This window comes from Ammospiza nelsoni, chromosome W (genome assembly GCF_027579445.1).
Source record: "Ammospiza nelsoni isolate bAmmNel1 chromosome W, bAmmNel1.pri, whole genome shotgun sequence".
Lineage (NCBI taxonomy): Eukaryota > Metazoa > Chordata > Aves > Passeriformes > Passerellidae > Ammospiza > Ammospiza nelsoni.
Window position 1 is genome coordinate 12,036,156 of NC_080668.1, and position 17,475 is coordinate 12,053,630.

General features: G+C 41.8%; 1 protein-coding gene and 1 pseudogene across 2 annotated transcripts in view; both read left to right on the top strand.

Moving 5' to 3' along the window:
- LOC132086183 (E3 ubiquitin-protein ligase KCMF1-like) overlaps positions 1 to 17,475 on the top strand; it is a 147,069-nt gene that overhangs the window by 125,026 nt on the left and 4,568 nt on the right. Inside the window, exons 3-5 of one of the 2 annotated variants that reach the window (XM_059491655.1) lie at positions 5,201 to 5,340; positions 11,768 to 11,869; positions 14,379 to 14,553. In XM_059491655.1, the coding sequence (XP_059347638.1) occupies positions 5,201 to 5,340; positions 11,768 to 11,869; positions 14,379 to 14,553 (417 nt within the window). The remainder of the gene's footprint in view (positions 1 to 5,200; positions 5,341 to 11,767; positions 11,870 to 14,378; positions 14,554 to 17,475) is intronic. The other variant, XM_059491656.1, reaches the window with a different exon arrangement.
- On the top strand, positions 15,282 to 16,206 carry LOC132086094 (ras-related protein Rab-7a-like; annotated as a pseudogene).

A 17,475-nucleotide genomic window follows, 5' to 3' on the forward strand; every position in this document is an offset into this window, starting at 1 on the left:
ACACAAAGCTGAGCGGTGCAGTTGACACAACAGAAGGATGGGATGCCATCCAGGGAGACCTGGACATGAGCCAACAGTGTGCACTCATAGCCCAGAAGGCCAACAACATCCTGTGCTGCATCAAGAGAGGTGTGGCCAGCAGGTCGAGAGAGGGGATTCTCCCTCTCTACTCCGCCCTCGTGAGACCCCACCTGGAGTACTGTGTCCAGGTCTGGGGTCCTCAACACAAGAAAGACGTGGACCTGTTAGAGTGGGTCCAGAGGAGGCCACGAAGATGATCTGAAGGCTGGAGCACCTCTCCTATGAAGGCAGGCTGAAAGTGCTGGGATTCTTCAGTATGAAGAAGAGAAGGCTCAGGGGAGACCTCATTGAGGCCTTCTAGTACTTGAAGGGGGCTTCTAAAAAAGAGAGAGAGTGCAACTTTTTACATGGATAGATAGTGATAGGACAAGGGGGAACAGTTTTAAACTGACAGAAGGCAGGTTTAGATTAGATATTAGGAAGAAATTCTTTACTCAGAGGGTAGTGAGGCACTGGAATAGGTTGCCCAGAGAGGCTGTGGATGCCCCATCCCTGGAAGTGTTCAAGGCCAGGTTGGATGGGGTCTTGAGTAATCTGATCTAGTGACTGACATCCCTGTCCATGGCAGGGGGTTTGGAACTAGATGATCTTTAAGTCCCTTCCTGTGGAATCCTCCGAATCCTTCCCCCTCAGGGAAATCCCCAGAGCCTTGCCTTGGAAGAATTTACTATAGAGTTTTCCCCACCTAGGAGGACAGAAAAGACTTCCCCATGGAGTCTTGCACAACACCATGAATCACTCCAGTTCCTTTTCCCATATGTTCCAAATTCTAGTAGTTTCTCCTTTCCCTGTTTCCTCATTGGTTGTGGTATCCCTGGTGGCTGGCCCCATCTTCCCTGTAGGAAAATGGCCTTTGCCCTGCCCTTTATACCGCCCCTGTGCCCTCCCATACTTAACCTTGTGGAGACCACATGGTCTTGTCTTTTGTCTCTGGTTTCCCTTTGGTGTTCTGCAATAAACCTTTGCTGGAACTGACCATACAAAAGGCCCTTCTGCCTCTCTTTGCTGAGCTAGCCGTGTGTCATAGTTTGACACGGGAGGAATTTAGGGAAGTGATGCAAAAGCTTTGTGTGCAACTGACTGTCTGTTGAACCACTGAGAAGCTGAATGCACCTCTGTGAAAAACACATGTTAAAAGACGAAAGAAACCCGTGAACTTCCTTTTTCTTTCCCAGCCGGCAAGAAGGTAACATGCCCTGGGCCCTCTGGACCCCATCCTGGGCTGGGCCAGGTAGGCTCTGCCACGAGAGGCCAGGGGGTCAGGGGGGCTCCGAGCCCCGTCCTGGCTGGGCCGGGGCCCCAGTCCGGCTGGCCGCGGCTGTTAAGATCTTGCAGTCAGGTCCCCTCCCCCCAGTGCGGCTGAGACGAGAGGCAGCCCTGCAGCTGTGCAGAGTGGCCCTGAAGCTGGAATTGAATGCAGAGAAAACCAAACACCAACCATGAAGCCGATCCTGACACAGCCACAGCTCCCGCCACAAGTTACCCGGTGGGTCAGGTGACCATTTGAAGGGCCCAAGCAACATGTTAACTCTTTCAGTGCTTCAATCCGCCCTCAAGTAAGAGAAAGAAACTATGCAAACATGTGAAAGAACAACATAAGGACATCATAGTCAGTGAGAAAGAAATTAAGTTGCAGATGGGAGGGATGAGGAGATCCCTTGATTTTGGAGATGAAATCCTCTTGTAAGCTATGGAGAAAAGACTCTTTTTCCCTATAACGCATGAAACTATGGAGACATGAAGAGTTCAAACTGATATTGTGCAAAGGCCTCCGTGCTAAAGTAAGCAGATGTTAAAGTAGCTGTGATCCCATGAGAAGTCTGAACAGAGAAAGAGAGTAGTCCTGTGCCCCCAGGAAAAGAAGATCTCTGTTCCCAAGGATGAAGATGATTTTAGAGATAGATAATAAAAACTTTTGGCTTTGAACAACTCATCTTTAAAACAATACCCCATAAGTTGACATGGCCCATCAACAAGCTGTGGGAAGGCTTGTAGAAAATGGGAGGGACTTCATGATAACAGGGTTCCCTGGGCAGCTGTTATCGGTAAGGAAATTGCGAACCACGAGAGAACTGTTTTTTTCACTCTTGTGGAGAAGTCTCCATAACATTAACAAAAAGGACTGCTCTCCCTAAGTGAACTGAAGAAAGACTATTTTAGAGGTAGTAAACTGACTAGAAATTTTAGGTTTTGTTTCTTTACATTGTCAGTGAGAAAGAAAAGGTTGTGGGGAGAGGAGAAGTGTTCTGAAGGATTTGTTTTAATTCTTACTACTTTTTTTCTTTTAGTTACTGTTAATAAAATTTTCTTTATACCCTTTTAAAGTTTTGAGCCTGCTTTACCTTTCTCCTAATCCTATCTTCCTATCTCACAACAAGAAGTGAGTACATAGGTGATTGAACAACACTGAAACCCATCACACTCATCAGGCAATTGGTTGAGAAATCTCAAAATTAGTGAAATCTCAGATTTTAACAAACCAAAACCACTACATGAAATTAAGAGTTTCTGCCTGGTTTTGAACTGAAACTGCCACACCATGGTGAGTGTGGTGTGTGGACTTGACTGCTTTGCCTGAATGCCTATCCAAGCAGCTTTTCCACAGGAGATGCTTATTGGGGAATAAGTATAGGTAGCAGTATCCACCATCTAAACCCCACGCTGATGCACCTTCCAACCCAAACCATTCTGGGATTCTGTGGTAATCTGTGCTTGAAACCTTGTTCAGATTCTGGGTTGTGACGGGGCAATGAACCAAATAGACTGATGTCAGGGATAGCTTGGAGATCTAGTGAAATTAATGTGCAATTGTATAATTCTGTCAGAATACTTGCCAGGATCTTTAGGGGGGTGGGCAGGGGGGCTGCAGAAGTGGCTTCTGTGACAAGACACCAGAAGCTGCCCCCATGTCAGACAGAGCCAATTCCAGCTGGCTCCAAGACAGACCTGACACTGGCCAAAGCTGAGCCAATCAGCAGTGCTGGTGGTGCCTCTGTGATAAAATATTTAAGAAAGGGTAAAAAGCACTGTGCAGAAGCTGTGAGGGAAGAGTGAGAAAAATGCAAGAGGAACAACCCTGCAAACACCAAGGTCAGTGAAGAAGCAGGGGGATGAGTTACTCCAGGCTCTGGAGCAGATGTTCCCCTGCAGCCTGTAGTGGACCACATCAGAGCAGCCCTGCAGCCTGTGGAGGGCAGGAATTGCAGCCTGTGGAGAAATAGCCTAAGTTTTTTTCTAGCAGGATGGGTTTTTCTGGCCAATGGGTGACCCATGCTATAGCTGTCTGTTCCTGAAGGACTGTACTCTGTGGAAAAGGACCCATGTTGGAGCAGTTTTGTGAAGGACTGAATCCTGTGTGAGGGACACCCCCCCCCCCCCCCCCCCGGAGCAGGGGAAGAATTAGTGGCAGAGATGAAGAGTATGGAACTGACTGCAACCCCTTATTCCCCATCTGCCTGCACTTCTTGTGGGGGAAGGAGGTACAAGAATCATGAGTGAAATTGAGCCTGGGAAGGGTGGAGGGGGAATGTGTTTTTAGTTTTGTCTTTGTTCTTTGCTATCTTACACGATTTTTATTTGCAATAAATTAATTTTGCCCATGTAGGAGTCTATTTTGCCCCTGACGATAACCGGTAAGCAATCTCCATGTCTTTATCTTGACCCATGAGCTTTTCCATCTTATTTCCTCCCCATGTTCTGTTGAGGAGGGGGAGAGTGAGAGCACTTGGGTGGGCACTTGGTGGCCAGCTACGGTCAACCTGCCACACCTGATCAATTATTTTAGTCCTTAGCAGCCTTGAAATGATGTGAAATACATACTAATGAGAGGTTACTGGAGGAGCTTTAGTCATGGCCTTGAATTTTGAGACTTGGACCAGTATAGGGACTCATGTGAGACTGCAGGAAATTAATAAGAAGCACTAGTGACTTTCAGCTTTGGCTGTGTTTGTGTTTATGAGCCTAGTTGTCTCGCTTCTTCTGTAAGTCAATGCACAATCTAGTATTTCTGAATGAGGAAGGTGAAATTGTGAATGGTAACAGTTGTATTGTTTTTCAGTTCCTAGAGTGATTCTGGGAAAAGATGCTTGCTAGACATAAACTTTAAAATGCTGAATGGGCACAAACATTGGTATGCTATCCCGGCAAAGGGCAGAAAGCATTGCAATAAGTCTATTAAAGAACAGGGATATGCATATCTAGTACTCTATAGAAATTATACTTTTTGACAGAACAGCAAAGAAATTCAGAGCAGATTTCCCAGTTTTGGTGTTTCTGAAAAATAATTGCTGGCAGGGAGCCACAGACTCTGCATACTAAGCTGAGGATGCTTTATGATTTGTATTATGTGGAAGCATATGGTTTTCTCACTGTTCCTGCCATTTTCAAGGAGTTAACTAGACAAATAAGGTAGTACCACTTCCCAGGAGTATCATATTAAGAATTTATGTTACTTCTGTTTAAGTTCCCGTGGTGTAAGTTCATCTTGGGTGCTTATAAGGGTACAAGATCAAAATCCTCCAGCTACCTTTTGCAAAAATGTGAGCTGCTTACATGAAGTTAAGCTTTAAAATGCCAAATTTGAGGTTTGGATAGATTGACTACATTTTAGCTTGAGTCTTTACTATTAGAAGATGATTCATTTAGCCAGGGATTAGCTCCCCATATTGTTAAACACTGGTTCAGCTATGGCACCAATATCAACATATGAAGTGCTGGTGTCACCGAGTCATTTTGAATTACAGTATTTAACATAGATTTGCTGTGAGAGCACAATGCATCTACAGTGATTTTACCTGTAATGCAAGCTCACCTATGGTAAAAACAAGGATGGGGAGAAAAATGATGGTTCAGACTTAGTTTTCTAACATTCAGGAAGAGCCATGTTGTTTGCTAGTGTAAAAATCATGTAGTCTGTTTATTTTTTTGGAAGTCGAGTCATTGAACAGCTTTATAGTATTGGCATTTACACTTTGTGCAGAAGGAAAATGTTTATTTTGATTAATTAGTTAATGAAATTGCCAGTGATTACATGTACGCAAGTGTATATATACAGAAGTTATTTAAATAATGAGCTATCCTGCTTGAAAAGAGCCATTCCTAAAATATCATCTTTTTCCAGATTTGTATTATGGTGGAGAAGCTTTCTCTGTAGAGCAGCCACAGTCCTTTACTTGTCCTTATTGTGGAAAGATGGGTTATACAGAAACATCTCTTCAGGAACATGTTGCTTCTGAACATGCAGAAACATCAACAGAGGTGGTAAGCCGCTTCAGCGTTGTTTTGAAATTACAGTGAAAGTATATGAAAATATCCAGAAAATAAGGTGTTTTTTTTCTTGAAGTATGTGGTAATTTGAATGCTGACCAGGAAGGTATGTAGCATACATACACGCTATGCTGGTGTTTTCCCTATAGACTCCTTGAGCTATTAACAGTGCCTACATCATCACCTTTACCTCTCTCTAGAATTTCTCACAACACTCCCTCATCAGTCTGTCAGTTTTGCAGCCGAGTCCCTGGGTCCTTGCTGTGCAGGCCACTAAATCCCGATGTTACAGAAAAGGTTAAACCTTTGTAAAAATAAAACTTTTTAAAATATTGATATATTGATTTTCAGTATATTGGGGGTTTTTAATAAAGTGGCTCCTGCTGTTTCCCTCAACCCTTCCACTTGATTTTTTCTGATGATTTCAACAGTGACCATTGATGCAGAGCAATTACATACCATATAAATAGCCTACTGCAACAGTATTTTGCTTTTGTTTTTGTCAGTAAGCATTCTCCTCAAGTCTTCTCAAGTCTACATCTAGATGTTACTGTTGCTTGTGCCAGAAGGTCTGAAATTTTTCTGAAATGCAAGGTGACTTCTTTGCTATTGAAACAATAAAATAATAAATAACTTGGATTTTGATACTCTTAGAAATAGTTTGTTCTCAACCCTCATTACAGTGTTGAGAAACTACATGCTTGCACTGCTTTTTGTTCAGACAATTTTCTTTTTAGGAAAGTTCGTAGCCTTGTTTTTAGATTTCCCTTTATGGTGCAGGTGTATGTTTTGTATTTATTCTAACACCCACTTCACTAATTCAACAGTTATGTGTGTTATCAATCCTAAGTTAAATTCTTGACCAAGAAATTTGGGCATCTTTCCAGCAGTAGGGAATATATTCATATTTGTGTGTGAATACTGTTTATGCCTGAGGAATGTATGATTACAGAAGGACATTCAGGGAACTGTTGTCTAGTTATTTTTGTTGTAGATCCCTATAGATATGTGCATGCTTGAAGAAATTTTTTTTGAGAACTTATATGGGAGAAGGACAATCTCTCCCCTTAGCACCTGCTAAGGGCCTTATATCAAGGAGTAGTGGAAGACTTAAAACTGGTGTAAGACCCCCCCCAAAAAACTCTCTTGACAAGCCTCTTAAAAGGGCTTACGGTTTTTCATGTACTCTGAGTTAGATGCACAGGAGAAATACCATCAAGATATTCTCAAGAGGTCAAAACAACAACAACAACAAAAAAACGTTACTGGCAACTTCACAAAATCAGGGAACTTTGGTAAAAGTTTAGAGCAGCATTCAATCAACATAAAGCATTTCACAAAGCATTAACTTCAGTCCATTCAACTTAGCAAACTCCAAGCCCATTTGATTTTAAGTTAGTCAAAACTCCAAGAAGAGGGAATTAGGAGAAAGAGAAAGAGAATAAATATAGAAAAGAACAAACATAGCTGACACTCCTGGTTCCAGCAGTGTTCAGCTGATAGAAATTCCAAGACGAGGTAGGGTCAAGATGTGTGCTCTCCTCATGCTTTGGTTTAAGTACCCTTTGGCTTTCCTGGGCCCTTCCCTCAGGTGGGACTTCTGGTCATCTGGCCACTCTGGGGCTAGATTGAGGCTCCAGGGATGAGATGTGGAGCATTGCCTCCAGTGTGCTAGTGATTGGCAGCCATTGTGGGGCTGGGATACAGGCCCAGGGAGAGTGGGGTGTGCAGGACAGTGCATCGCCTCACCAAAGGCAAGGCCCGACCTGTTCCTTCCCCTCACACACGCACCCAAAATGTTTTGAGCCAGCAATGTCCTCCAGTCTCTCACAACTGGTCAGTCTGTTCTGAGACTCAAGTGTCTTGGTCTTCCCTAAAAACATATGAATTACTGGTCTATATAGTTTTCATTTTTAGATTTAAAACTGGAGTTATTATTATTTCTCCATCAAGTGATTAAGGATAATGGTCAGAAATGCAGGACATATTCAGATGGATGATAGTTACTGTTGATATTGGGTTTCAAAAGCAGAATTCAGGCAGAGGGGTTTTTTTTAGGGTTGCAGGTCTGAAAATGGTAAGAAATGCGATCAGATATCACCTTTGAATCAAGTTTCAGAATGAAGACATCACTTTTCTGCTACTCAGTCACATTTAGCAGATTCATTTTGTATTCAGTAAGGCAGCAACTAGACTGATGTGAAAGGTGGGTCAACCTTGGCTGGCTGCCAGATGCCCATCAAGTTCTTCTCTCTCACCTCCCTCCCCAGCAACAGGATGGGTAGAAAATATGGCAAAATGATAATTGGTCAGGATAAAGAGGGGCATTACTCAGCTCCTCAACATTTCCTGCAGCTTTCTTCAGAGCACATCCACCTGATCTGATGTGAGATCCTTCAAGGGCTGAAGGGGGACAACCTGTGTCACCATGGTCTTCTCCACTGGCTGCAGGGGAATCTCTACTGCCTATAGCACCTCTTCCCCCTCCTTCTCTACTGACCTTGGTGTCTGGAGGGTTACTTTTCTCATATTTCCTCACTCCTCTTTCACAGCTGCTGCTGTGCAGTTTTTTTTACTTTCTTAAATATATTATTACAGAGATGCTACCACCATCACTGATTGGCTCAGCTTTAGCCAGGGACAAGTCTGCCTTTGAGCTGATTGGAACTGGCTCTGTTGGCCATGGGGACAGCTCCTGTTGTCTTCTCAAGCCAAAAAGTCTTTAATGTGTACAGTAAAAAAGGGAGCATGGCACAGATCAGATAAAGTAATAGTGAGAACAGAAAAGTTAATACTATGGTCAGCAGTGGTTAAACAGCTATAATAATTCTATGTTTCCTCTAATATGCTCTGGTCAAATCTGTCATTATCTCAAACCCTTTGAGTCCTAGGTTGCATGCCAAAAATACTGGTCATGGTTTAATGTTGAAGCGAAGGGAGACGACCCATCCTCTGAGCAGCATCGAACTCCGATTTATTGATCCACCAGGCACATTTTATAACAGTGTTAATTAAGCTCATACATATTGCAAAACCCGAGCTCATCACAGGTTACAGATTAAACATTAATCCCTCCTTTTGTTTTCAATACCTGTGGTTTGTTATTGAAACCAAGATTTGTGTTCTCACCCTGATATGAATGGTTCTCAAGGCCTCCATGTTTGTCACTTTTGCTTTCCGTAACAGCCAAGGACAGAATGTTTACCTGTTATGAAAAAACGGCCTGAGAACTCTGCTGTTTATAGAAATGTGCCTGAGAACCTTATTATTTACAGAAACAGGCTTGGGAACTGCTGCTTACAACTGCCTTTTCCATCAGCTGTATATTTTCATGGCCCTTTTTTCCTTCAAGCCATGTCTGAGCAAAATTCTCCAACAGTTTAATCCCAGCTGGCAACCGGCATACACAGCTACTTGCTCACTTCTCCCCTGCCCCTAGGGGGATGGGATGGCAGAGGGGGGAGAGAATAAGGAGGGTAAAAGTGCAAAAACCTGTGGGTTGAGATAATAGGGAAATCAAAATCTGCCTATGCAAGCAAAGCAAAATAAGGAATTAATTCATTCCTTCCCATTGGCAGGCAGATGTTTAGCCATCTCCAAGAATGCAGGGCTCCATCACATGTAATGATTTCTTGGGAAGACAAACACTGTAACTCTGAACCATCCTCCTTTCTTCCCTGTGTTTTTTATTGCTAAGCATGATGGCATATGGTATGGAATATCCCTTTGGTAAGTTTGGATCAGCTGTCTCAGCTGTGTCCCCTCCCAACTACTTGTACATCCCCAGTCTACCTGTTGTTGGAGCAGTGTGAGAGACAAAAGGTCTTGATGATGTTTGAGAACTGTTCAGCAATAGCTAAAACATTGATGTATTATCAACACTCCTTTGGTCACAAAGCCAAAGCATAGCAATATATGGGCTACTATGAAGAAATTTACCTCTATCCCATCCAAAACCAGTATACCTGCATACATAGGGAGGTGATGGTAATAAGGGAACATATCCAGAAACTGTCAAGTGTGATGTTTGGAGGCTAACTAGCTAAAGGCTTTTTAATAATATCCTGGATTTCATTCCAAGTAATATGGTGATCTGTTAATTTTAAGGGATGTTAAAAGCATGGCTGCCTTATCCAGCTCAGGACTCCCTTCTGCTCAGCTGCTGAAGCCCAGCCTGGGGACATAAGGCCCATGTTCAGACTGAGGGATGCAGCTGCCACTTTCCTGTTTGCAGGTTCAGCCACTACTCAAGACGAGCACATATTTTGGAGACCTGTACACTCACAGAGGACACTGACACATGGCCCATCACACAGATGACCACAAACACAGTTCTGCCTTCAATAGCACCTACACATAGGACTTGCATAAAACATAAGTATGGGCTGCCAAGTTCCCTCCTTCCTCTTCATCTGGTAGAGATAAAAGGTTGCTGCTAGTGAAGGTACATGATGCTCTCTAGATTCACAAGCACACATATGTTCACTGTGATCCCTTGAGTCCTGGCATGGCCCTCTTTGTCCAGTACCCCTGCCTGGATTCCAGGCACTCTTACCTGCTTCACAGGTCTCCTATTTGCCAGCTAGTCCAGCTTGATGCTCACTTGCAAACACTTATGCACTCATCTCACAAACGCTCCACATTGACAAGTCCCCCTGGGCATACTAGCACAGACTCTTGCCTGCTTAATACTCCTGCCTAGACTTGAGATTCTTCTCTACTCATTTGCTAGGTCCAGATTGAAGTTTCCTAGCCAATACACATGCACACCAGGTTTGGGGAAGATGCAGGCAACCACTCCCTTTTCCCCAGCAGCTGACACCAGGCACCACATGGGCTGTGACTGGTTGTCCTGCTTCAGCTACCAGTGCTGGACCCCTCACTCATACTGATTTCTCCTGTTAGCTGTGTTTTGGGACACATACCGTTCCTGCCCCAGTGGCTGGAGGCAGAGACCATGACTCACTCTGGTAGCTGATCTTAAGACCCCACTCAGTCCAGTAGCCAGCACCACAGGCCAGGGGTGCCTGCACCTCTGGTCTGACTGGAGTAGTTGGCACCAAATACACTTATGACAGCTCCCCCAGCTGCAGGCACTCCAAGTACAAAGTTTGTAGTACCCACCCTAGGTCTAAACAGGTATGGCCCCTCCAGCTACTGATACTTGTTCCAGTAGCTGACACCACAGGCCGCGGAGACACCTACAGCCCTAGTCTGACTCCAGTATCTGGCACCAATTTTTTCTTCATACATACACAAGTCTCACCAGTAGCTGGCACTTAGTCCTCACAGCATACATACACATGGGATAGACTAGTGACATTATGCAGAGATTGTTAAAATTTAATAAGAAGATATAGGAAGACAGGGCAGACTATGGTGATCAGGCTCAATCAGATAAACATACTGACCACCTCTGTTTTACATGTGATCAGTCCACTTTATACACATTTGTGTCTACCCTCCCCTTTGTTCCTCCTGGCTCTCCCTTCCCCCTGCATTTCTCTTATAGGTTCGTATGGTTCTAATGATTCTCTCACCCCTTCCAGTCTGGAGTCTCCCCGCTAATTTACAGCCTTATCAGTTGCAAAGTCCAGGTTGATATCCTTGCAAGAGTAGTTCAAACCTAGCATATACTGTATCAAAGTTTCTCCTTTCTGGCTTATTAACATGTGATCTGTCAAGCTTGAAGGCTGGCCTGCAAAACTGTTGCAAAGGACTTTTAAGGAATGCTTCTCTCAGATGGTTGCAGTCATTAGGGGGAAAAATCAAAATAGTAAATGAAGATTGTTATGGTAGTAAGTGTCCCTAGACTTTTCTTAAATGTGAGTTTAAGTTTAAGAGAAAAACAAAACCATAATGCTATCTCTCAAAATACTTGGTAGGAATAAGGAGTTTCTCTGCCAAATTTCTACTTGTGTTATTGCAGTGGGTGGTCTCAGTTGGGATACTTTAATGAATGTTCACATCTGGTTTCATTCTCCTTCCTACACTTCACTGATGAGATGAATGAGAAGTTCGTGAGAAGTCAAAGAGCAGTAAATGAACTTGATAATGTCATATGTAGGTACATTCAAGCAGTAATCCTGTGCAATTAGACCTACTGTCTGTTTTGGAATTGACACATAAAGACAATATTGAAAGCTGAAACATTGTAGATAGGATTTGAAAATTTTACTTTTTGGTTTCCATGGTATTATTAAAAGCATAATTACAAGGAAAAGTGAGACTTAAAAAGATTCTACAATTAACAGCTGTGTTTGAACACATTTACTGTTTTAAATTGTGTCTGTTTAGGTGTAGGATTAGAATGTGATATTTAAAGTATAAGAATCCATGTCGTGATCAACTCTAAATTGTGTTTTGTGATTTGTGTAAATTTGGCTGTGTTTGGTTTTTTTTTCTCACTTTGTTTTTTCAGATCTGTCCAATATGTGCAGCATTACCTGGAGGGGATCCTAATCATGTCACAGATGACTTTGCAGCTCATCTTACACTGGAACACAGAGCTCCTAGAGATTTAATATCCTTTCTTAAGTTGAGGGAAAAGGGATAGACTGTTCCTTATGATAGCTGTAACTACTTGTTCTGACTTATGTAGTCAAGTGGCTCCATCAGTGTAGCTTTTTTTTAGAATTGGTGTTTAGTTATAGGGGAACTATACATCTGAATTTTTAATGTGTGTGTATATATATATATATATATATATATATATATATAAAAAATCTCCATCAGACTGTGAATAGGCTTTAGGTGTTGCTTGACAATGTGGGTGTGTGTTTTTGTTTTATTTCTGATAGCGAAAGCTTTTAAAGATCTTTCTGATGCCCAGCTGCTTCTTTCTGCAATTTTTACCCTTCTTGGCCATTACTTCTGATGCCATTTTGTGTCTGGGAAAGCAGCAATCCAGATGCAGTAGTGTTTTATAGATAATTACAAGACTGAAAGCAGATTTCACTAAAAGCATATGTGTTAGAGAATACGTTGAACTTTGAAATTGAGGGATCTTAAATGTTTGATTAGTTTTATTACTATATTTCAATAGGGTAGTTGCAGCCTCTTATTTATTGACTTTTTAAAAAATATAACTAGAAGACCTATCAGGAGACTTCCATGGGATTAGGGCTATCTTTGTTAACTGCAAATTGCAGTGCTATAACTACTGTCAATGACCGAAGAGCTCAAACTGTCAGTTTCTTCACACTCCTATTACTAGCTGCATAAGAGCTAAAGAAATCAGAATAATCTTTTCAGTTACTGAGTAAAGCCGCAGTGTCAGTCATCACAAAACTGATGGGGAGAGTCTATAAATAATTATAGGAAATGCATGTAAAAGTTTCCATATAACATTACTTTAGCAATCAGTGTTGCCAAGTTCACAAAAATTGAGAGTTTCTGGACTAGTTGTTCCATGTTGGGTGCTATTTCACATCTTCTGACAGCTAAGACTAAAAAAAAAAGAAATAGGGGAGAGATTTCCCCCTGCCCAGTTGCTATCAGCTTAGGAAAGGATAGATATAGTCTTCTGTGTAGCAGTTAGGAGGGTATTTAAAGCCGTTTTAAATGGCTACACGTATTTCTTGTGAAGAATTCCATGCAGATGTTGCAAGATACTACCTTTATCCCTGGAGACTCTGGACAGCTCTTTAAATTCCAATTTCTTTCCTAAACAATTTTCAACTGTTTTACTGTTTAAAACATGGCTTTAGTCTTGACCTTGTAAATGGTTCTAGCTTGGTTGTTTTCAGTATATGTTTGCAATGAGTTAAGAGTTCCAAATGCTTTTTTTAACCCCAGCATAGTTGGGTGAGACATCAGTATACTCTTGACTAGTATATTCAAATAATGTTATTTTTCTTGAAAACACTTTGAAAGGTACAGTTAGCAAGCTACTATGATACTTTTTGAAATGAGGCCAAGGCTGGAATTTTTCCAAGTATTTATATTAAGGATGTTCTAGTTATCTTATTTTCCAAGTTTACTTTTTAAAAAGGCCAGAATTGGGGCATTTCTCTGTCAGATGTAGCTATGGAAAGCTTCCCAAACTGCCTGAGAGAAGCAGTCAATCAGTAAAATATTAGTGACTATGTTCTGTCACTACTAGTATCCAGTATCAACAGATTCAGAGGAAGAACAAACCAATCTGTGCTAGACAACTATATTTTGTCCCAAAGGACATTTTCTCCCCCTCCTAAATCCTGAAAGTGAAATGTTTTATGCTCTATAGTATAATAGATTTAAAAGAGTCAATTCTTCCTGAAAGTATTTATTATAGTAATTGGATATTCTTACTTGCCAAAAGAAATCTTAATTTTTCAGTCTTAAATTTTTCAATTCAGTGATATTGTGAGGAAATGAATTCTACACCATAACTGTGCATTGTGGAATAAGACATTGGACACCAGTCTGCTGCAGATAATAGATTTTATACAAGTGATAAACATGCTTTTTTTGAAAATAAGAAAATTGGAGATAAGGTGAGCTAAAGCTACTGTTTTTGAAATTGGAAAAATATTATATGTATAAGTACATTATTTCCTAGCTTAGTAGTTAATTGCACTACTGCTTCTTAAGGTAAAAGGAAGCTTTACCTAGACTGTCTTGGGAGAACACATTTGTGTGGTAAGAATAGCAATAAAATTTTGTAGATAATTTTCAGTACTTAAATGCCTTTCCCAATTTTGATGTTAAAATCCTTGTCTATTGAGCAATATGTTCTGCTGAATATGCATCATCAGTTGTAGCATTACCTAGTAAAAACTTTAATCCAAAAGGCATAAAATGCATCCTGAGATTTTTTTAAACATGATAAAAAGCCTGGGAACGATGAATTTGGCGCAAGGAGCCCTGGGTGCCTTGAGTTCACATCTATAGATCTGACTGGCACCATAGCTATAATTACTTATTATTCACTTATAAAGTTGAATCACTGTTTTATGAATGAGGAATGTGTTGCCCAATTATTCAATCTAGTAAATGTTCTTGCTGTTTAATAGTTGATAGCAATAGACTTTTCTTAACTGCTTGATTATGATGAATCTAGTGGCGTTCGGCACGTACGTAGAATGTTTCATCCAGGCCGAGGTTTGGGAGGCCCCCGTGCACGTAGATCAAACATGCACTTTACTAGCAGTTCCAGCAGTGGGCTTTCATCTTCTCAGAGTTCATATTCTCCAAGCAATAGAGAAACCATGGATCCTATAGCTGGTAAGAGCTGTAACCACTGATTTTAGATCAGAGTCTTTAAACAGACTTTGAAACAAAGTCCATGATGAAAATGGTTGTCTTATTTTTCTGTTGGTTTGGGGTTTTTTTTAAATGCTTCCCAATGTCACAATTGATGGGTATTTACTGATGACAAGTACCCTTAATTGGATTGTCTACAGGGATTGAACCTGGAACTTCTGAAATGAAAACCACTACCCCTTTAGCTTGTGCTTTTAGAGACTTCTAGGCTCATTTCCATGACTGACCTGTTCACAGGTGGCATGCAAGAATGGTTGACATTTGAAAGGACCTTTTAAGATCACCTACTACAACCCCATCCAACTTCCCTCCCTCCCTGCCCCCAAGCAAGGCCACCTAGAGCAGGTTGCTCAGGACCATGTCCAGTCAGGTTTTGAATATTCTTACCTATGAACTCCACAACCTCTCTGGACAGCCTGTTACAGAATTTGGTCACCCTCACAGTAAAAAGTGTTTTCTTGTGTTCAGATGGACTTAATTTTTTTTAAATGTCTGCCCATTGCCTCTTGTCCTGTCAGTGGGCAATAGAGTGTCTGGCTTCCTTTTCTTCATTTCCTCCCATCAGGTATTTATATGCATTGTTAAGATTCCTCCCCCTTCAGCCTTTTCTTTTACAGGCTGAAGAGTCCTAGGTCTCTTAGCCTCTCCTCATATGACATGCATGAATGTATTTTTGAATTTTCGAGTGGATGGACAGCAGGATGGGGACTAGGGGAGCAAAGTCCTTCCCACTGTAAGTAAACATCAGGTTCATGACTACCTGAGGAACCTGAATGTACATAAGTGTATGGGACCTGATGAGATGCATCCTAGAGTCCTGAGCAAATTGGCTGATTTAGTTGCCACGCCACTCCCCATGATATCTGAAAAGTCATGGTAGTCAGGTGAAGTCCCCAGTCATTGGAAAAAGGGAGACATCACACCCATTTTTTAGAAGAGTAAAAGGGCAGCAAGTCTCAGGCCAGGTGCCACAGCACATGCACCAGTGTAAAAGATGACATAGGAAGAAAGTGTTACTAAAAGTCATCATTATTGGAGACTCTGGGATGGGAAAGACATCACACATGAACCAGTATGTAAACAAGAAATTCAGTAACCACTACAAAGCTACGATAGGTGCAGGCTTCCTGACAAAAGAGGTCATGGTGGATAACAGGCTAGTGACAATGCAGATGTAGGATATAGCACTCCAAGAATAATTTCAGTCTCTGTGAGCTGCCTTCTACAAGAGAGCAGACTGCTGCATCCTGGTGTTTGCTGTCATGGCCTCCAACACATTTAAAACCCTAGACAGCTCAAGGGATTAATTCCTCATTCAGGCCAGTCCAAGAGATCCTGAGGACTCCTTTTTTTGTGCTGGGAAACAAGATTGACCTAGAAAACAGATAAGTCACCACAAAACAGGTACAAGCCTGGTGCTACAGTAAAAACAACATCCCCTACTTTGAAATCAGTGCCAAGGAGGCCGTTAATGTAGAAAAAACTTTCCAGATGATTGCGTGAAATGCACTTAAACAGGAAACCAAAGTGGAGCTTTACAATGAATTCCCCAAACCCATCAAAGTAGACAAGAATGACTGAATGAAGGCTTCTGTGGAGAGTTGTATCTGCTGAGGGGAAAGGGAGGAGTTGAGCACAGTCCTTCACAAATGAATATCACACTTAGGCCCTCAAACACATGGTCCCTCTTCTGTGTTTAAAATGAAATTTTTAAAAAAATTTCCATCTCCAGCTGCCAAAATCTACCCATCTCCCATAAGTATCTGAATCCCACACTTCAGAGCTCGTGTCCCCACATCATCCACGTTGCACTTCATGGTAACAGACCTTTCTCTTAGTTTAGAATGGAAACTGTCATATATGTGTGGAACTGAATCTAATTCCAGGTGTCCAATGGAGAGAAACTGTTTACAGGTAATCTGTGTAACAAGTTATATACTTTTTTAACTGTCTCATGGTTTCCCCTGTGAAGGCTTCAACTGGAAAGGCTGATAGTTCATTGCAAGCTCAGCACTCAGACTGACTAGTTTGAATTTTGTATCTCTGTTAATGCTTGTTACTTTTAACTAATCCAATCTTTTTACAGTAGCCATGTATTATGCAATGCTTCCTTAGGAAAAATCTTATAACACATGTTAATATATACAACCAATTAATTTTTTTTAAAAAGAGAGAATACTGGATACTCCCGACCATTCAGCCTCATCTCTGTGCCTGGTAAGGTCATGGAACAGATCCTACTGGAAGCTATGTCAAGGCATATGGAAAGCAGGAATTAGACACAGCCAACGTGCCCTAGGCAAGGGCAAATCATGCCTAACTAATCTACTGACCTTCTGTCATGGAGGGACTGCATTAGTGGACAGGGAAAGAGCTATGGATATCATCCACCTGGACTTCTGTAAGGCCTTTGACGCTGTCCCTCGCAACATTCTTGCCACTAAATTGCAGAGAGATAGGTTTGACTGGTGGATTGTTAGACACATAAGGAACTGACTGGATGGCTGCATTCAAAGAATTTCAGTCAATGGCTCAATGTCCAAGTGGAAATCAGTAACAAGTGGTGTCCCTCAAGGGTCTGTATTGGGACTAGTACTATTTAATATTCATGATGCAGAGGGATTGAGTACATCCTCAGCAAGTTTACAAACGACACCAAGCTGAGTAGAACAGTTGATTTCCTAGAGGGAAGGAATGCCATCCAGAGGGACCTTGAGAGGCTTGAGTAGAGGGGCCATGGGAACCTCATGAAGTTCAACAAGGCCAAATGCAAGGTCCTGCATCCAGTGTGCATCCAGCTCTGGGGTCAGCAGTACAAAAAAGACATGGACCTGTTAGAGTGGATCCAGATGAGGGCCACAAAAATGATCAGAGGGCTGGAAC